The 22,694-nt window shown below is 39.1% G+C and overlaps 1 protein-coding gene across 3 annotated transcripts in view; it reads right to left on the bottom strand.

Annotated features, from left to right (window-relative positions):
• The window catches only part of LOC106572625 (F-actin-monooxygenase mical1), a 56,169-nt gene that overhangs the window by 2,848 nt on the left and 30,627 nt on the right, over positions 1 to 22,694 (bottom strand). For 2 of the 3 annotated variants that reach the window (XM_014146971.2, XM_014146970.2), the window contains 8 exons: positions 12,914 to 12,984; positions 12,026 to 12,680; positions 10,246 to 10,467; positions 9,900 to 10,027; positions 8,481 to 8,594; positions 7,688 to 7,781; positions 473 to 566; positions 62 to 132 (listed from right to left, as the gene is read on the bottom strand). In XM_014146971.2, the coding sequence (XP_014002446.2) occupies positions 62 to 132; positions 473 to 566; positions 7,688 to 7,781; positions 8,481 to 8,594; positions 9,900 to 10,027; positions 10,246 to 10,467; positions 12,026 to 12,680; positions 12,914 to 12,984 (1,449 nt within the window). The remainder of the gene's footprint in view (positions 1 to 61; positions 133 to 472; positions 567 to 7,687; positions 7,782 to 8,480; positions 8,595 to 9,899; positions 10,028 to 10,245; positions 10,468 to 12,025; positions 12,681 to 12,913; positions 12,985 to 22,694) is intronic. The other variant, XM_014146974.2, reaches the window with a different exon arrangement.

Genomic DNA, 22,694 nt, shown 5'->3' with positions numbered 1-22,694 from the left:
TTGAAATACAGTGAACATCATGAATATAAAGAAAATAAACTGTTTGTGTAGGGTAACTTACCATCCAGCTCGTATTGTCTCAGCTCCATCTCTAGCGTGCTCTGTTTGTCCTCCAGCTCTAGCTGTCGAGACCTGAGGGGCCAAGAGAAGGAAACACCAGCTGGATAAGAACAGGGTGACTCAACCTAGAAGACTGCTTCCGGCTGTTTACAGTCAATGGAGCCTACAAGTAAGCTGTGAGCAAACCCCCACACTGACACAGCTCATGAGGCAACAAAACAAGGAAGTAACTGTTGAATAAGGGTCAGCGCAAACAATAGTGACAGTGTGGAGAGAGGGACGTCTCCTGCTGTGTCCCCACTGGCTTGCTGGGAACTTATGTGCTACACAGAAAACAAAGCTTTACTCAATATGTATTGAAATGTGATGAATAAAAACAAAAACAAAAAAATAAACAGGGCTATATACTCACGCCACCATAAGGTCTGACTCCTCAGAGACCAGAGTGTTCTTCTGGTGGACCAGATGGACCCACTGGTCGATCATCCCAGGAGAACCACAGCTGTCTGGGGGAGGAAACAGAGGGTGAATGTCAAAAGTATTTCCCACCATTTGTTGGTGAAAATATGGGCGGGGATTACAGTGCCTTCAGAAAGTAATCATACCCCTTGACTTTCGTGTTACAGCCTGAATAATTTCTTTATTAAATATTATTATATATATTTTTTGTAAACACATCTACACACAATACCTCATAATGACCAAGTGAAAACATGTTTAGACATTTTTGCTAATTTATTGAAAAATAAATATCTAATTTACATAACTATTCACACCCCTGAACCAATACATGTTAGAATCAACGTTGGGCAGCGATCACAGCTGTGAGTCTTTCTGGATAAGTCTCTAAGAGATTTGCACACCTGTATTGTACAATAGTTGCACATTATTCTTAAAAACAATTATTTATTTGTTGTTGATCATTGCTAGACAGCCATGTTCAAGTCAATTTAAGTCAAAACTGTAACTAGGCCACTCATTGTCTTGGTAAGCAACACCAGTGTATATTATATTTGGCCTTGTGTTTTATGTTATTGTCCTGCTGAAAGGTGCATTTGTCTAGAATTTCCTCTCGGATTTTGCCTTTGCTTAGTTCCATTCCGTTTCTTTGTATCCTAAAAAAACCTCCATAGTCAAATCAAATCAAATTTTATTGGTCACATACACATGGTTAGCAGATGTTAATGCGAGTGTAACAAAATGCTTGTGCTTCTAGTTCCGACAGTGCAGTAATATCTAACAAGTAATCTAACAATTTCACAACTACCTTATACACACACAAATTTAAAGGGATGAATAAGAATATGTACATGTAAGTATATGGATGAGCGATGACCGTGCAGCATAGGCAAGATGCAGTAGATGGCATAGAGTACATTATATACATATGAGATGAGTAATGTAGGGTATGTAATCATTATATAAAGTGGCATTGTTTAAAGTAACTAGTGATACATTTATTACATTAATAATTAATAATTTAAGTGGCTAGAGATTTGAGTCTGTATGTTGGCAGCAGCCACTCTGTTAGTGATGGCTGTTTAACAGTCTGAAGGCCTTGAGATAGAAGCTGTTTTCAGTCTCTCGGTCCCAGCTTTGATGCACCTGTACTGACCTCGCCTTCTGGATGATAGCGGGGTGAACAGGCAGTGGCTCGGGTGGTTGTTGTCATTGATGATCTTTTTGGCCTTCCTGTGACATCAGGTGCTGTAGGTGTCATGGAGGGCAGGTAGTTTGCCCCCGGTGATGCGTTGTGCATACCGCACTACCCACTGGAGAGCCTTGCGATTGAGGGCGGTGCAGTTGCCGTATCAGGCAGTGATACAGCCCGACAGGATGCTCTCAATTGTGCATCTGAAAAAGTTTGTGAGTGTTTTCGGTGACAAGCCAAATTTCTTCAGCCTCCTGAGGTTGAAGAGGCACTGTTGTGCCTTCTTCACCACGCTGTCTGTGTGGGTGGACCATTTCAGTTTGTCCATGATGTGTACGTCGAGGAACTTAAAACTTTACACCTTCTCCACTACTGTCCCATCAATGTGATAGGGGGGTGCTCCCTCTGCTGTTTCCTGAAGTCCACGATCATCTCCTTCGTTTTGTTGATGTTGACAGAGGTTATTTTCCTGACACCACACTCCGAGGGCCCTCACCTCCTTCCTGTAGGCTGTCTCGTCGTTGTTGGTAACCAAGCCTACCACTGTAGTGTCATCTGAAAACTTGATGATTGAGTTAGAGGCGTGCATGGCCACGCAGTTATGGGTGAACAGGGAATACAGGAGAGGGCTGAGAACACACCCTTGTGGAGCCCCAGTGTTGAGGATCAGCGGGGTGGAGATGTTGTTTCCTACCCTCACCACCTGGGGGCGGCCCGTCAAAGTCCAGGACCCAGTTGCACAGAGCGGGGTCGAGACCCAGGGTCTCAAGCTTAATGACGAGTTTAGAGGGTACTATAGTGTTAAATACTGAGCTGTAGTCAATGAACAGCATTCTTACATAGGTATTCCTCTTGTCCAAATGGGTTAGGGCAGTGTGCAGTGTGATTGCGTCGTCTGTGGACCTATTGGGGCGGCAGGCAAATTGGAGTGGGTCTAGGATATCAGGTAGGGTGGAGGTGATATGAACCTTGACTAGTCTCTTAAAGCCCTTCATGATGACAGAAGTGAGTGCTACGGGCGATAGTCGTTTAGCTCAGCGACCTTAGCTTTCTTGGGGACAGGAACAACGTCTGAAAACTTGATGATTGAGTTGGAGGCGTGCATGGCCACGCAGTCATGGGTGAACAGGGAATACAGGAGAGGGCTGAGAACACACCCTTGTGGAGCCCCAGTGTTGAGGATCAGCGGGGTGGAGATGTTTCCTACCTTCACCACCTGGGGGCGGCCCATCAGAAAGTCCCTCTTGACCCTCTTGAAGCATGTCGGCACAGCAGACTGGGATAGCGATTGATTGAATATGTCCGTAAACACACCAGTCAGCTGGTCTGTGCGTGCTCTGAGGACGCGGCTAGGGATGCCGTCTGGGCCGGCAGCCTTGCGAGGGTTAACACGTTTAAATGTTTTACTCACGTTGGCTGCGGTGAGGGAGAGCCCACAGGCTTTGGTAGTGGGCCGTGTCAGTGGCACTGTATTGTCCTCAAAGCGAGCAAAGAAGTTGTTTAGCTTGTCTGGGAGCAAGACATCAGTGTCCGCAACGGGGCTGGTTTTCTTTTTGTAATCCGTGATTGACTGTAGACCCTGCCACATACATCTCGTGTCTGAGCCGTTGAATTGCGACTCTACTTTGTCTCTATACTGACGTTTAGCTTGTTTGATTGCCTTGCGGAGGGAATAGCTACACTGTTTATATTCGGTCATGTTTCCGGTTGCCTTGCCATGATTAAAAGCAGTGGTTCGAGCTTACAGTTTTGTGTGAATGCTGCCATCAATCCACGGTTTCTGATTAGGGAAGGTTTTAATAGTCACCATGGGTACAACATCACCGATGCACTTGCTAATAAACTCGCTCACCGAGTCAGTGTATACATCAATGTTGTTGCCTGAGGCTATCCGGAACATATCAAAGTCTACGTGATCGATGCAATCTTGAAGCGTAGAATCCGATTGGTCGGACCAGCGTTGAACAGACCTGAGCACGGGCGTTTCCTGTTTTAGTTTCTGTCTATAGGCTGGGAACAACAAAATGGAGTCGTGGTCAGATTTGCCCGAAAGGAGGGCGAGGGAGGGCTTTGTATGCGTCACGGAAGTTAGAGTAGCAATGACCAATAATGCTGCTAGCTCGAGTCGCGCATTCGATATGCTGATAAAATTTAGGGAGACTTGTTTTCAGATTAGCTTTGTTAAAATCCCCAGCTACAATACATGCAGCCTCAGGATATATGGTTTCCAGTTTACATAGCGTCCAGTGAAGTTATTTCAGGGCCGTCGAGGTATCTGCTTGGGAGGGGGATATACACGGCTGTGATTATAATCGAAGAGAATTCTCTTGGTAGATAATGCGGTCGGCATTTGATTGTAAAGAATTCTAGGTCAGGTGAACAAAAGGACTTGAGTTCCTGTATGTTGTTATGATTACACCACAAGTCGTTAATCATAAGGCATACACCCCCGCCCTTCTTCTTACCAGAGAGATGTTTGTTTCTGTTGGCACGATGCGTGAAGAAACCGGGTGGCTGTACCGACTCTGATAACATATCCCAAGTGAGCCATGTTTCCGTGAAACAGAAAATGTTACAATCTCTGATGTCTCTCTGGAAGGCAACCCTTGCTCGAATTTGGTCTACCTTGTTATCAAGAGACTGGACATTGGCGAGTATTATACTCGGGAGCGGTGAGCCCGTCTACGGAGCCTGACCAGAAGACCGTTTCCGTCTGCCCCTTCTGTGGCGCTGTTGTTTTGGGTCACCTACTGGGATCAGATCCATTCTCCTGGGTGGTGGTTATTCCTGGTCGTAATGTTGGTAAGTTGACGTTGCTCTTATATCCAATAGTTCTTCCTGGCTGAATGTAATAATACTTAAGATTTCCTGGGGTAACAATGTAAGAAATAATACATTAAAAAAACAAAATACTGCATAGATTCCTAAGAACGCGAAGCGAGGCGACCATCTCTGTCGGCACCATCTTGCTATTCCTTGCCGATGACAAGTATAACCATAACATGATGCAGCCACCACCATGGTTGAAAATATGAAGAGTGGTACTCAGAGATATGTTGTGTTTGACCCAAACATAACACTTTGTATTCAGGACATAAAGTTAATTTCTTTGCCACAGTTTTTGCAGTTTTACTTTAGTACCTTGTTGCAAACAGGATGCATGTTTTGGAATATGTTTATTCTGTACAGGCTTTCTTCTTTTCACTCTGTCATTATGGTTATTGTGGAGTAACTAAAATGTTACTGATCCATCCACAGTTTTCTCCTATCACAGCCATTAAACTCTGCAACTGTTTTTAAGTCACCATTGGTCTCATGGTGAAATCCCTGAGCGGTTTCCTTCCTCTCCAGAAACTGAGTTAGGAGGAACGCCTGTATCTTTGTAGTGACTGGGTGTATTGATACCCCATCCAAAGCGTAATTAATACAGCGCATTCGGAAAGTATTACAGCCTTATTCTAAAATGGACAAAAAATACAAAAATCTATCTACACACAACACCCCATAATGCCAAAGCGAAAACATGTTTAGACATTTTTGCACATTTATTAAAAATACAAATCAGAAATACCTTATTTACATAAGTATTCAGACCCTTTGCTACGAGACTCCAAATTAAGCTCAGGTGCATCCTGTTTCTATTGATCATCCTTGAGTTGTTTCTACAACTTGATTGGAGCCACCTGTCATAAATTCAATTGATTGAACATGATTTGGAAAGGCACACACTTGTCTATATAAGGTCCCACAGTTGACAGTGCATGTCAGAGCAAAAATCAAACCATGAGATCGAAGAAATTATCCGTAAAGCTCCAAGATAGGATTGTGTCGAGGCACAGATCTGGGGAAGCATTGAATGTCTCCATGAACACAGTGCCACCCGGACAAACAGAGCAATCAGGGGAGAAGGGCCTTGGTCAGGGAGGTGACCAAAAACCGATTGTCACTGACAGAGCGCCAGAGATCCTCTGTGGAGATGGGAGGAGCTTCCAGAAGGACAACCATCTCTAGAGCCCTCCACCAATCAGGCCTTTATGCTAGAGTGGCCAGATGGAAGCCACTCCTCAGAAAAAAGGCACATGACAGGCTGCTTGGAGTTTGCCAAAAGGACTCTCAGACCATGAGAAACAAGATGCTCTGTTCTGATCAGCCCAAGCTTGAATTCTTTGGCCTGAATGCCAAGCCTCACGTCAAATCAAATCAAATGTATTTATATAGCCCTTCTTACATCAGCTGATATCACAAAGTGCTGTACAGAAACCCAGCCTAAAACCCCAGACAGCAAGCAATGTAGGTGTAGAATCACGGTGGCTAGGAAAAACTCCCTAGAAAGGCCAAAACCTAGGAAGAAACCTAGAGAGGAACCAGGCTATGAGAGGTGGCCAGTCCTCTTCTGGCTGTGCCGGGTGGAGATTATAACAGCACATGGCCTAGATGTTCAAATGTTCATAAATGACCAGCATTGTCAACGTCTGGAGGAAAACTGGCACCATCTCTACGGTGGAGCATTGTGGTAGCAGCATCATGCGGTGGGGATGTTTTTCAGTGGCAGGGACTGGAAGACTACTCCAGATCGAGGGAAAGATGAACGGAGCAAAGTACAGAGAAATCCTCGATGAAGTCCTGAGCGCTCTGGAGCAGGTTATCAGACTGGGGCGAAGGTTCACCTTCCAACAGGACAACGACCCTAAGCACACAGCCAAGACAATGTAGGAGTGGTTTCGGGACAAGTCCCTGAATGTCCTTGAGTGGCCCAGCCAGAGCCCGGACTTGAACCCGATCTAACATCTTTGGAGAGGCCTGAAAATAGCTGTGCAGCGAAGCTCCCCATCCAACCTGACAGAGCTTGTGAAGATCTGCAGAGAAGAATGGGAGAAACTCCCCAAATACAGATGTGCCAAGCTTGTAGCATCATACCCAAGAAAACTTGAGGCTGTAATCACTGTCAAAGGTGCATCAACAAAGTACTGAGTAAAGGGTCTGAATTCTGATGTAAATGTGATGTTTTTATTTTATTTTTATAAATCAGCCCCCCAAAAATATATATACACATTTTGGCTTAGTCATGATGGGGTATTGTGTATAGATTGACGAGGGAAAAAACGATTTATTCAATTTTAGAATAAAGATGTAACGCAACAAAATGTGGAAAAGGTCAAGGGGTCTGAATACTTTCCGAATGCACTGTAACTTTACCATGTTCAAAGGGAAATGCTGTTATTTGTTTTACTCATCTACCAATAGGTGCCCTTCTTTGCGAGGCATTGGAAAACCTCTCTGGTCTTTGTGGTTGAATCTGTGTTTGAAATTCACTGCTCGACAGACGGACCTTACAGATAATTGTATGTGTGGGGTACAGAGATGAGGTAATTATTGAAAAATCATGTTAGAATGAGTCCATGCAACTGATGTGACTTGTTAAGCACATTTTTACTCCTGAATTTATTTAGGCTTGCCATAACAAAGGGGTTTAATACTTATTGACTCAGGACATTTCACAGTATTAAACCCCTTTGTTATGGCAAGCCTAAATAAATTCAGGAGTAAAAATGTGCTTAACAAGTCACATAATAAGTTGCATTGACTTACTCTGTGTGCAATAAGTGTTTAACATGATTTTTGAATGACTACCTCATGTCTGTACCCCACACATGCAGTGACACAAAATCTAAATGTAATACATTTCAGGCTGTAACGTAACAAAATGTGGAAAAAGTCAAGGGTCTGAATACTTTCGAAGGCACTGTATATGATTGCTAAAGGGCGAAGACTAAAAAGTCCAGCTGTACATTGCTGGCTTACTAAAGTTAACCCAATACCAATGTTTCGGTGTAATTACATCCATCAGAATATCAAAGGATCAAAGATGAAAAGTCAAATCTCTGTTGTTCTGGGCAAGCTAAGGTCAATATTTTCCTAGTTATTGTTAGTGGTCATTGTGTTAGTTAGAGCAAATGGATCTGTCTGGGTTCCCACCTTCCTCTCCTCTGAGTACCTGCTCCAGCACCACACCTTTATCCTCCAGCTCTTTATACGTCACCTCGATCTCCTCCAGTCGCCTCTGGATAGACTGGAGAGTACAAGCAGAAGATGGGTAATATTGGATAAGCAGCAATCATCAGTACTGCGTCCAGTGTTAAAGGGATACTGCGAGATTCTGGCAATTGTTTTTACTTACCCAGAGTCAGATGAACTCGTGGATACCATTTGTATGTCAAATCAAATTGTATTTGTCACATGCGCAGAATACAACAAGTGTAGACCTTACAGTGAAATGCTTACTTACAAGCCTTTAACCAACAATACAGTTTTAAGAAAATACCTAAAAAAGTAAGAGATAAAAGTAACAAATAATTAAAGAGCAGCATTAAAATAACAAAAGTGAGGCTATATACAGGGGTCACCAGCACAGAGTCAATGTGCGGGGGCAACGGTGTTGAGGTAATATGTAGGTAGAGTTATTAAAGTGACTATAAATAGATAATAACAAAAAGTAGCAGCAGTGTAGAAGGGGGGGGGGGGGAAATAGTCTGGGTATCCATTTGATGTCTCTGCATGCAGTATGAAGGAAGTTAGAGGTAGTTTCACGAGCCAAAACTAACTAATGTTAGCGCAATGGTTGCACGCAGAGACATAAAAACTGTATCCACCACGAGTCCATAGGACTCTGGGTAAGTAGAAAAATGGCTTAATTGCCAGAATCTCGCAGTATCCCTTTAACTATTACAAAGCAGAGCTGATTAGATAACTTGGTGAACTGTGAACTGACCTGGGCTTTGTGGAAGCGCTGCATCTCAGATGTCTTGGCCCGACGCATCAAAGTCCTCACCTTCATCAGCTGTAGCTTCTCAGCCTTCACAGGGTCTGAAGGGATGATCTGGAACTAGAGACAGCAGAGTAAGGGTGAGAGTGTGTGTGTGTGTGTGTAGCTAATAATAATAATAATAATAATAATAATAATAATAATAATAATAATAATAATAATAATATACAGTACCAGTCAAAAGTTTGGACACACCTACACATTCAAGGGTTTTCTTTATTTTTACTATTTTCTACATTGTAAAATAATAGTGAAGACATCAAAACTATGAAATAACACATATGGAATCATGTAGTAACTAAAAAAAGTGTTAAACAAATCAAAATATATTTTAGATTCTTCAAAGTAGCCACCCTTTTCCTTGATAAAAGCTTTGCACGCTCTTGGAATTCTCTCAACCAGCTTCACCTGGAATGCTTTTCCAACAGTCGAAGGAGTTCCCACATATGCTGAGCACTTGTGAATTTTTTTTTTTTTTTTTTTGACTCATCAGACCAAAGGACAGATTTCCACTGGTCTAATGTCCATTGCTTGTGTTTCTTGGCCCAAGCAAGTCTCTTCTTCTTATTGGTGTCCTTTAGTAGTGGTTTCTTTGCAGACTTTTGACCATAAAGGCTTGATTCACGCAGTCTCCTCTGAACAGTTGATGTTGAGATGTGTCTGAGGTGCAATCTGAGGTGCAGTTAACTCTAACTTATCCTCTGCAACAGAGGTAACGCTGTGTCTTCCTTTCCTGTGGCGGTCCTCATGAGAGCCAGTTTCATCATAGCGCTTGATGGTTTTTGCGACTGCACTTGAAGAAACGTTCAAAGTTCTTAACATTTTTCGGATTGACTGACCTTCATGTCTTAAAGTAACGATGGACTGTCGTTTCTCTTTGCTTATTTGAGCTGTTCTTGCCATAATATGGACTTGGTCTTTTACTAAATAGGGCCATCTTCTGTATACCACCCCTACCTTGTCACACAAATTATTGTCTCAAATGCATTAAGAAGGAAAGAAATTCCACAACTTAACAAGGAACACCGGTTAATTGAAATGCATTCCAGGTGACAACCTCATAAAGCTGGTTGAGAGAATGCCAAGTGTGCAAAGCTGCCATCAAGGCAAAGGGTAGCTACTTTGAAGAATCTCAAATATAAAATATATTTGATTTGTTTAACACCTTTTTGGTTACTACATTATTCCATGTGTTATTTCATAGTTTTGATGTCTTCACTATTATTCTACAATGTAGAAAATAGTAAAGAATTAAGAAAAACCCTGGAATGAATAGGTGTGTCCAAACTTTTTGCTGGTACTGTATATATAATGAAATTCCATAGATGGAATTAAAATACCAGCTAAACAAATCCCAGTCCTTACCTTATCATCATATAAATCCATGCCATCTACTCCAAACATATCCAACTCATCATCATCATCATCATCATCATCATCATCATCATGATCAGCACCACCATCTTCGGATACACTGTGGTGATAGTGTACTTCTGTGAAGATAGAGAACTTAAACAATTAATTCAGGACAGATATGAAGAACATGGGAATCAAAAACTGCTGGTTGCTCTTTGGGGGTCCAGGTCAGGTATCCGGAAAGCACTTTTGTGACAACTGTTGCTCTACAAAGCCTATACAAATCCATGCTATTGATTAAATAGATAGACAAAGCTGAGACAGTCCAACCACACCACTTTACAGGGAGCTTTACCTGGGTGGCTGTTGAGGACGCTGAAGCGGTAGTCCCTCCTCGGCCGAGGGGAGGAGAGGTTCCAGGGGGAGAACTTGGAGCGTACCCTGCCGTGTTGACCCTGGCCCTCATCAGGCTCCTCTTTCCTTCTGAAGCAGCGGCGGTTCCTGAGCTCCCGGATGTGTCCCGCCGGCCTCGGGCCCCCAATCCAGTAGCCCTCCTCCTCCTCCTGGCAATCTGCACCTCAAATCAAACTCGATTTAACCCTCAAGCTACTAACTGTGGTAATTTTGAACACAACTTATCATACCTCAAAAGGAGTTACAGTGCATTCAGAAAGTATTCAGACCCCTTCACTTTTTCCACATTACAGCCTTATTATAATATTGATTAATAATGAAATTGAGCTCAGGTGCATCCTGTTTCCATTGATCCTCATTGAGATATTTCTACAACTTGGAGTACACCTGTGTTAACTTAAATTGATTGGATATGATTTGGAAAGGCACACACCTGTCTATATAAGGTCCCACAGTTGACAGTGCATGTCAGAGAAAAAACTAAGCCATGAGGTTGAAGGAATTGTCCATAGAGCTCAGAGACAGGATTATGTCGAGGCACGAATCTGGTGAAGGGTACAAAAACATTTCTGCAGCATTGAAGGTCCCCAAGAACACAGTGGCCTCCATCATTCTTAAAATGGTAGAAGTTTGGAACCACCAAAAATCTTCCTCGAGCTGGCTGCCCGGCCAAACCAAGAACCTGATGGCCACTGACAGAGCTCCAGAGTTCCTCTGTGGAGATGGGAGAAACTTCTCTGCAGCACTCCACCAATCAGGTCTTTATGGTAGAGTGACCAGACGGAAGCCACTCCTCAGTAAAAGGGAAATGACAGCCCGCTTGGAGTTTGCCAAAAGGCACTTAAAGGATTCCTAGACCACGAGAAACAAGATTCTCTGTTCTGATGAAACCAAGATTGAACACTTTGGCCTGAATACCAAGCGACATGTCTGGAGGAAACCAGGCACTGCTCATCACCTGGCCAATACCATCCCTACGGTGAAGCATGGAGGTAGCAGCATCATGCTGTGGGGATGTTTTTTAGCAGCAGGGACTGAGCAATCTACAGAGATCCTTGATGAAAACATGCTCCAGAGCACTCAGGACCTCAGACTGGGGCAAGGTTCCCCTTCCAATAGGACAACGACCCTAAGCACACAGCCAAGACAATGCAGGAGTGGCTTAGGGACAAGTCTCTGAATGTCCTTGACTGGCCCAGCCAGAGCCCGGACTTGAACCCGATCGAACATCTCTGGAGAAACCTGAAAATAGCTGTGCAGTCAACCTGAGCTAGTCTAACCCAACAGAGCTTGAGAGGATCTGCAGAGAAGAACTCCCCAAATACAGGTGTGCCAAGCTTATAGTGTCATACCCGTGAAAACTCAAGGCTGTAATCGCTGCCAAAGGTGCTTAAACAAAGTACTGAATAAAGGGTCTGAATACTTATGTAAATGTTATCAGTTTTTATTTTTTATACATTTGCAAAAATGTAAAAAAAATTATAAATGTTGCTTTGTAATTACAGTGTATTGTGTTTAGATTGATTAGAAAAAACCAACAATTTAATACATTTTCGAATAAGGTTGTAACGTAACAAAATGTGGAAAAAGTGGAGGGGTCTGAACACTTTCCAAATGCACTGTATATTCAATCCTCCCCATTTAAAATCCTAACACTTACAGTTAAAACACAGTAAAAGAGATCAAAACAAACAAAATAAATAATAAAAGAGGAGGAATACCTGGAGGTTTGGGTGGGCTGGGACCCCCTGCTGTGGCTGTTGAAGAGGAGCAGGAGGAAGAACCAGGTGTCTCCGAGTCAGAGTCCAGGCTGAAGCTCAGGTTGACTAACGGGTTCTTCTTGTCGGTGAGCTGCAGCTTCCGCAGGGACTGCTTCGCTCTGGAGTCAGGGTCTGGGGCTGCCTTGGGGGTCCCTTTCTCTCCTGCTGCTCTGAGTGACCCCTTCTCCCCTACATGGGCCGGTGACATGTCCCTTTTTGGGGTGGGGAGGACGGTGCGTGGTTTGGGTACAGGAGGGGAGGCCTGAGGGCTGGGGATGTCCGAACAAGACAGGCGAGGTTTTGGGACAGGGGTCGGGGGATATGAGGGGGGATCCTCGACCCTCTCCTTCCCCTGCTTTTCTTCCTCCACATTAAACGCATTAAACCCTTTCTTCAGGAAAACGTCTATGGGTGGATTTGGTGGGATATGGGGCTCCTCTACAGGATTAGATTGTTTGCTGCTGGGGTGTTCCTCACCCTGAGGAGCGATTGGTTTAGGAAGACCCAAGTCTAGAGAGTACTCTTCATCATCATCTTCAGAGGGACAAGGTGAGTGCTCTTCACTGGAGATCCCATTCACACCTCTCTCCTTCTCATTGTGATCTTCTATTGTATCCTGGAAGGGAAAAAATTTAATGAATGGAAGAAGCACTGTAGCATTGGCATTGTATCATGTGATTAAACATTCCTCTATACATGAATGGTTACAGCACAATGTCCTGTGAAATGAACTAGTCTTGTGACTCAAAAGCAACGTACTACATAGACAAGTAAGCCACAAGCTGGCTACATGGTATGCAACAGAACGGTTTAATTTCCCATCTGCTCAAACCCAGAACAGAGACCCACCTGGACGGATGGGCATTGTTCCCCGTTCTCCATCTCTAGTTGTTCAGAGTGCAGCTCACAGTAGAACTTCCCTGAGGACCCATGAGAAGGAAAACAGCAGCTTTCAGAGAGACTGGATCTGGCACGTTAGAGAGAGACGCTACTTGATAACCCTTTCTCCTGTTCCCCTTTTCACATGAACCATAAAACATGTAAAAGGGTATCTTTCATACATTTTTCATTTGGTGCATAAATAAATTAAACTGTGCTGTATTTATCATCCTGAAATGTAATTTTTAACTTACTACAGGTACGACAGCTTTTGGAATAGACATAGCTATATTCTGTTTCTGTATTGACAAGAGGGAGTAATTTGCAGCCTTTTTGCGAACAGACAAAATTTAACATAATATTTCACACAAAATATTTTCCATGTTTGAGTAAATAATGACCATGGAAGTCTCACTTGTACAATATCATGATGTTCTACTGTACAGTAACATGTTCTACTGTACAGTAACATGATGTTCTATTGTATAGTAACATGACGGTCTACTGTACAGTAACATTGTTTTATTGTTCGACTGTACAGTAACATGACGTTCTATTATTCTACTGTACAGTAACATGGTGTTCTACTGTACAGTAACATGGTGTTCTATTTTACAGTAACATGTTCTATTGTACAGTAACATGGTGTTCTATTTTACAGTAACATGTATTGTTCTAGTGCACAGTAACATGTATTGTTCTAGTGCACAGTAACATGTATTGTTCTAGTGCACAGTAACATGTATTGTTCTAGTGCACAGTAACATGTATTGTTCTAGTGCACAGTAACATGTATTGTTCTAGTGCACAGTAACATGTATTGTTCTAGTGCACAGTAACATGTATTGTTCTAGTGCACAGTAACATGTATTGTTCTAGTGTACAGTAACATGGCGTTCTATTGTACAGTAACATGGCGTTCTATTGTACAGTAACATGGCGTTCTATTGTACAGTAACGTGGCGTTCTATTGTACAGTAACGTGGCGTTCTATTGTACAGTAACGTGGCGTTCTATTGTACAGTAACATGGTGTTCTATTGTACAGTAACATGTATTGTTCTATTGTACAGTAACATAGTGTTCTATTGTAGAGTAACATGATGTATTGTACAGTAACATGATCTATTGTACAGTAACATGATGTTGTATTGTTCTAGTGTACAGTAACATGTATTGTTCTAGTGTACAGTAACGTCTACTGTACAGTAACATGATGTTCTATTGTATAGTAACATGACGGTCTACTGTACAGTAACATTGTTTTATTGTTCGACTGTACAGTAACATGGTGTTCTATTTTACAGTAACATGAAGTTCTACTGTACAGTAACATGTATTGTTCTATTGTACAGTAACATGGTGTTCTATTGTACAGTAACATGTTCTATTGTACAGTAACATGTTCTGGTGTTCTATTGTACAGTAACATGTTCTGGTGTTCTATTGCACAGTAACATGTATTGTTCTATTGCACAGTAACATGTATTGTTCTATTGCACAGTAACATGTATTGTTCTATTGCACAGTAACATGTATTGTTCTATTGCACAGTAACATGTATTGTTCTAGTGCACAGTAACATGTATTGTTCTAGTGCACAGTAACATGTATTGTTCTAGTGCACAGTAACATGTATTGTTCTAGTGCACAGTAACATGTATTGTTCTAGTGTACAGTAACATGGCGTTCTATTGTACAGTAACATGGCGTTCTATTGTACAGTAACGTGGCGTTCTATTGTACAGTAACGTGGCGTTCTATTGTACAGTAACATGGTGTTCTATTGTACAGTAACATGTATTGTTCTATTGTACAGTAACATAGTGTTCTATTGTAGAGTAACATGATGTATTGTACAGTAACATGATCTATTGTACAGTAACATGATGTTGTATTGTTCTAGTGTACAGTAACATGTATTGTTCTAGTGTACAGTAACGTCTACTGTACAGTAACATGATGTTCTATTGTATAGTAACATGACGGTCTACTGTACAGTAACATTGTTTTATTGTTCGACTGTACAGTAACATGGTGTTCTATTTTACAGTAACATGAAGTTCTATTGTACAGTAACATGGTGTTCTATTGTACAGTAACATGTTCTATTGTACAGTAACATGTTCTGGTGTTCTATTGTACAGTAACATGTTCTGGTGTTCTATTGTACAGTAACATGTTCTGGTGTTCTATTGCACAGTAACATGTATTGTTCTATTGCACAGTAACATGTATTGTTCTAGTGCACAGTAACATGTATTGTTCTAGTGCACAGTAACATGTATTGTTCTAGTGCACAGTAACATGTATTGTTCTAGTGCACAGTAACATGTATTGTTCTAGTGCACAGTAACATGTATTGTTCTAGTGCACAGTAACATGGCGTTCTATTGTACAGTAACATGGCGTTCTATTGTACAGTAACATGGCGTTCTATTGTACAGTAACATGGCGTTCTATTGCACAGTAACATGTATTGTTCTATTGCACAGTAACATGTATTGTTCTATTGCACAGTAACATGTATTGTTCTATTGCACAGTAACATGTATTGTTCTATTGCACAGTAACATGTATTGTTCTAGTGCACAGTAACATGTATTGTTCTAGTGCACAGTAACATGTATTGTTCTAGTGTACAGTAACATGTATTGTTCTAGTGTACAGTAACATGGCGTTCTATTGTACAGTAACATGTATTGTTCTATTGTACAGTAACATGGTGGTCTATTGTACAGTAACATGGTGTTCTATTGTAGAGTAACATGATGTTGTATTGTTCTAGTGTACAGTAACATGTATTGTTCTAGTGTACAGTAACGTCTACTGTACAGTAACATGATGTTCTACTGTACAGTAACATGGTGTTCTATTTTAAAGTATCATGGAAGTTCTACTGTACAGGAACATACTCTGTTGCACAGTAACATGGTGTTCTATTGTACAGTAACATGGTGTTCTATTGTACAGTAACATGGTGTTCTATTGTACAGTAACATGGTGTTCTATTGTACAGTAACATGACGTTTTATTGTTCGACTGTACAGTAACATGACGTTTTATTGTTCTAGTGTACAGTAACATGACGTTTTATTGTTCTAGTGTACAGTAACATGACGTTTTATTGTTCTAGTGTACAGTAACATGACGTTCTATTGTTCTAGTGTACAGTAACATGACGTTTTATTGTTCTAGTGTACAGTAACATGATGTTTTATTGTTCTAATGTACAGTAACATGATGTTTTATTGTTCTAATGTACAGTAACATGATGTTTTATTGTTCTAATGTACAGTAACATGATGTTTTATTGTTCTAATGTACAGTAACATGATGTTTTATTGTTCTAATGTACAGTAACATGATGTTTTATTGTTCTAATGTACAGTAACATGATGTTTTATTGTTCTAATGTACAGTAACATGATGTTTTATTGTTCTAATGTACAGTAACATGATGTTTTATTGTTCTAATGTACAGTAACATGATGTTTTATTGTTCTAATGTACAGTAACATGATGTTCTATTGTTCTAATGTACAGTAACATGATGTTCTAGTGTACAGTAACATGATGTTCTAGTGTACAGTAACATGATGTTCTATTGTTCTAGTGTACAGTAACAAGTTATATTGTTCTAGTGTACAGTAACATGACGTTCTATTGTTCTAGTGTACAGTAACATGATTTATTGTACAGTAACATGTTCTATTGTTCTAGTGTACTGTAACATGATCTATTGTACAGTAACATGATGTATTGTTCTAGTGTACAGTAACATGATGTATTGTTCTAGTGTACAGTAACATGATGTTCTATTGTCCTAGTGTACAGTAACATGATGTTCTATTGTTCTAGTGTACAGTAACATGATGTTCTATTGTTCTAGTGTACAGTAACATGATCTATTGTACAGTAACATGATCTATTGTACAGTAACATGATGTTGTATTGTTCTAGTGTACAGTAACATGATCTATTGTACAGTAACATGATGTTGTACAGTAACATGATGTTGTATTGTTCTAGTGTACAGTAACATGATGTTGTATTGTTCTAGTGTACAGTAACATGATGTTGTATTGTTCTAGTGTACAGTAACATGATGTTGTATTGTTCAAGTGTACAGTAACATGATGTTGTATTGTTCTAGTGTACAGTAACATGATCTATTCTACAGTAACATGATGTTTTATTGTTCTAGTGTACAGTAACATGATCTATTCTACAGTAACATGATGTTTTATTGTTCTAGTGTACAGTAACATGATCTATTGTACAGTAACATGATGTTGTATTGTTCTAGTGTACAGTAACATGATCTATTGTACAGTAACATGATGTTGTATTGTTCTAGTGTACAGTAACATGATCTATTGTACAGTAACATGATGTTGTATTGTTCTAGTGTACAGTAACGTCTACTGTACAGTAACATGATGTTCTACTGTACAGTAACATGGTGTTCCATTTTACAGTAACATGGTGTTCTATTGCACAGTAACATGGCGTTCTATTGTACAGTAACATGTATTGTTCTATTGTACAGTAACATGGTGTTCTATTGCACAGTAACATGATCTATTGTACAGTAACATGATCTATTGTACAGTAACATGATCTATTGTACAGTAACATGATGTTGTATTGTTCTAGTGTACAGTAACATGATCTATTGTACAGTAACATGATGTTGTATTGTTCTAGTGTACAGTAACATGTATTGTTCTAGTGTACAGTAACGTCTAATGTACAGTAACATGATGTTCTATTGTATAGTAACATGACGGTCTACTGTACAGTAACATTGTTTTATTGTTCGACTGTACAGTAACATGGTGTTCTATTTTACAGTAACATGAAGTTCTACTGTACAGTAACATGTATTGTTCTATTGTACAGTAACATGTTCTATTGTACAGTAACATGTTCTGGTGTTCTATTGTACAGTAACATGTTCTGGTGTTCTATTGTACAGTAACATGTTCTGGTGTTCTAGTGTACAGTAACATGTATTGTTCTATTGCACAGTAACATGTATTGTTCTATTGCACAGTAACATGTATTGTTCTATTGCACAGTAACATGTATTGTTCTAGTGCACAGTAACATGTATTGTTCTAGTGCACAGTAACATGTATTGTTCTAGTGCACAGTAACATGTATTGTTCTAGTGCACAGTAACATGTATTGTTCTAGTGCACAGTAACATGCACAGTAACATGGCGTTCTATTGCACAGTAACATGTATTGTTCTATTGCACAGTAACATGTATTGTTCTAGTGCACAGTAACATGTATTGTTCTAGTGCACAGTAACATGTATTGTTCTAGTGCACAGTAACATGTATTGTTCTAGTGCACAGTAACATGTATTGTTCTAGTGCACAGTAACATGTATTGTTCTAGTGCACAGTAACATGTATTGTTCTAGTGCACAGTAACATGTATTGTTCTAGTGCACAGTAACATGTATTGTTCTAGTGCACAGTAACATGTATTGTTCTAGTGCACAGTAACATGGTGTTCTAGTGCACAGTAACATGGTGTTCTATTGTACAGTAACATGTATTGTTCTATTGTACAGTAACATGGTGGTCTATTGTACAGTAACATGGTGTTCTATTGTAGAGTAACATGGTGTTGTATTGTTCTAGTGTACAGTAACATGTATTGTTCTAGTGTACAGTAACGTCTACTGTACAGTAACATGATGTTCTACTGTACAGTAACGTCTACTGTACAGTAACATGATGTTCTACTGTACAGTAACATGGTGTTCTATTTTAAAGTATCATGGAATTCTACTGTACAGGAACATACTCTGTTGCACAGTAACATGGTGTTCTATTGTACAGTAACATGGTGTTCTATTGTACAGTAACATGAAGTTTTATGGTTCTACTGTACAGTAACATGATGTTTTATTGTTCTACTGTACAGTAACATGACGTTTTATTTTTCTACTGTACAGTAACATGACGTTTTATTGTTCTACTGTACAGTAACATGACGTTTTATTGTTCTAGTGTACAGTAACATGACGTTTTATTGTTCTAGTGTACAGTAACATGATGTTTTATTGTTCTAATGTACAGTAACATGATGTTTTATTGTTCTAATGTACAGTAACATGATGTTTTATTGTTCTAATGTACAGTAACATGATGTTTTATTGTTCTAATTTACAGTAACATGATGTTCTATTGTTCTAATGTACAGTAACATGATGTTCTATTGTTGTAATGTACAGTAACATGATGTTCTAGTGTACAGTAACATGATGTTCTATTGTTCTAGTGTACAGTAACATGATGTTCTATTGTTCTAGTGTACAGTAACATGATTTATTGTACAGTAACATGTTCTATTGTTCTAGTGTACAGTAACATGATGTTGTATTGTTCTAGTGTACAGTAACATGATGTTCTATTGTTCTAGTGTACAGTAACATGATGTTCTATTGTTCTAATGTACAGTAACATGATGTTCTATTGTACAGTAACATGATGTTCTATTGTTCTAGTGTACAGTAACATGATCTATTGTACAGTAACATGATGTTGTATTGTTCTAGTGTACAGTAACATGTATTGTTCTAGTGTACAGTAACGTCTAATGTACAGTAACATGATGTTCTATTGTATAGTAACATGACGGTCTACTGTACAGTAACATTGTTTTATTGTTCGACTGTACAGTAACATGGTGTTCTATTTTACAGTAACATGAAGTTCTACTGTACAGTAACATGTATTGTTCTATTGTACAGTAACATGTTCTATTGTACAGTAACATGTTCTGGTGTTCTATTGTACAGTAACATGTTCTGGTGTTCTATTGTACAGTAACATGTTCTGGTGTTCTAGTGTACAGTAACATGTATTGTTCTATTGCACAGTAACATGTATTGTTCTATTGCACAGTAACATGTATTGTTCTATTGCACAGTAACATGTATTGTTCTATTGCACAGTAACATGTATTGTTCTAGTGCACAGTAACATGTATTGTTCTAGTGCACAGTAACATGTATTGTTCTAGTGCACAGTAACATGTATTGTTCTAGTGCACAGTAACATGCACAGTAACATGGCGTTCTATTGCACAGTAACATGTATTGTTCTATTGCACAGTAACATGTATTGTTCTAGTGCACAGTAACATGTATTGTTCTAGTGCACAGTAACATGTATTGTTCTAGTGCACAGTAACATGTATTGTTCTAGTGCACAGTAACATGTATTGTTCTAGTGCACAGTAACATGTATTGTTCTAGTGCACAGTAACATGTATTGTTCTAGTGCACAGTAACATGTATTGTTCTAGTGCACAGTAACATGTATTGTTCTAGTGCACAGTAACATGTATTGTTCTAGTGCACAGTAACATGGTGTTCTAGTGCACAGTAACATGGTGTTCTATTGTACAGTAACATGTATTGTTCTATTGTACAGTAACATGGTGGTCTATTGTACAGTAACATGGTGTTCTATTGTAGAGTAACATGGTGTTGTATTGTTCTAGTGTACAGTAACATGTATTGTTCTAGTGTACAGTAACGTCTACTGTACAGTAACATGATGTTCTACTGTACAGTAACGTCTACTGTACAGTAACATGATGTTCTACTGTACAGTAACATGGTGTTCTATTTTAAAGTATCATGGAATTCTACTGTACAGGAACATACTCTGTTGCACAGTAACATGGTGTTCTATTGTACAGTAACATGGTGTTCTATTGTACAGTAACATGAAGTTTTATGGTTCTACTGTACAGTAACATGATGTTTTATTGTTCTACTGTACAGTAACATGACGTTTTATTTTTCTACTGTACAGTAACATGACGTTTTATTGTTCTACTGTACAGTAACATGACGTTTTATTGTTCTAGTGTACAGTAACATGACGTTTTATTGTTCTAGTGTACAGTAACATGATGTTTTATTGTTCTAATGTACAGTAACATGATGTTTTATTGTTCTAATGTACAGTAACATGATGTTTTATTGTTCTAATTTACAGTAACATGATGATCTATTGTTCTAATGTACAGTAACATGATGTTCTATTGTTGTAATGTACAGTAACATGATGTTCTAGTGTACAGTAACATGATGTTCTATTGTTCTAGTGTACAGTAACATGATGTTCTATTGTTCTAGTGTACAGTAACATGATTTATTGTACAGTAACATGTTCTATTGTTCTAGTGTACAGTAACATGATGTTGTATTGTTCTAGTGTACAGTAACATGATGTTCTATTGTTCTAGTGTACAGTAACATGATGTTCTATTGTTCTAATGTACAGTAACATGATGTTCTATTGTACAGTAACATGATGTTCTATTGTTCTAGTGTACAGTAACATGATCTATTGTACAGTAACATGATGTTCTATTGTTCTAGTGTACAGTAACATGATCTATTGTACAGTAACATGATGTTGTATTGTTCTAGTGTACAGTAACGTCTACTGTACAGTAACATGATGTTGTATTGTTCTAGTGTACAGTAACATGATGTTGTATTGTTCTAGTGTACAGTAACATGATGTTGTATTGTTCTAGTGTACAGTAACATGATCTATTCTACAGTAACATGTTTTATTGTTCTAGTGTACAGTAACGTCTACTGTACAGTAACATGATGTTCTAATGTACAGTAACATGGTGTTCTATTTTAAAGTATCATGGAAGTTCTACTGTACAGGAACATACTCTTGTACAGTAACATGGTGTTCTATTGTACAGTAACATGGTGTTCTATTGTACAGTAACATGATGTTCTATTGTAGAGTAACATGAGGTATTGTTCTATTGAACAGTAACATGAAGTTCTATTGTACAGTAACATGTTCTATTGTTCTACTGTACAGTAACATGATGTTCTATTATTCCATTGTACAGTAACATGTTTTATTGTTCTAGTGTACAGTAACATGATGTTCTAGTGTACAGTAACATGATGTTCTAGTGTACAGTAGCATTGTTCTAGTGTACAGTAACATGATGTTCTAGTGTACAGTAGCATGATTTATTGTACAGTAACATGATGTTGTATTGTTCTAGTGTACAGTAACATGATTTATTGTACAGTAACATGATGTTGTATTGTTCTAGTGTACAGTAACATGATCTATTGTACAGTAACATGATGTTGTATTGTTCTAGTGTACAGTAACATGATGTTGTATTGTTCTAGTGTACAGTAACATGATCTATTGTACAGTGACATGATGTATTGTACAGTAATATGATCTATTGTACAGTAACATGATGTTGTATTGTTCTAGTGTACAGTAACGTCTACTGTACAGTAACATGATGTTCTACTGTACAGTAACATGGTGTTCTATTTTAAAGTATCATGGAAGTTCTACTGTACAGGAACATACTCTGTTGTACAGTAACATGGTGTTCTATTGTACAGTAACATGATGTTATATTGTACAGTAACATGGTGTTCTATTGTAGAGTAACATGGTGTTCTATTGTAGAGTAACATGGTGTTCTATTGTAGAGTAACATGATGTTCTATTGTTCTACTGTACAGTAACATGATGTTCTATTGTACAGTAACATGATTTATTGTACATTAACATGTTCTATTGTTCTAGTGTACAGTAACATGATGTTGTATTGTTCTAGTGTACAGTAACATGATGTTGTATTGTTCTAGTGTACAGTAACATGATCTATTGTACAGTGACATGATGTATTGTACAGTAACATGATCTATT

Source organism: Salmo salar, chromosome ssa15 (assembly GCF_905237065.1).
Source record: "Salmo salar chromosome ssa15, Ssal_v3.1, whole genome shotgun sequence".
In the NCBI taxonomy this organism is placed as follows: domain Eukaryota; kingdom Metazoa; phylum Chordata; class Actinopteri; order Salmoniformes; family Salmonidae; genus Salmo; species Salmo salar.
Note: the sequence above shows the minus strand (reverse complement) of the source record. Positions and strands in the feature narration are given on the sequence as shown.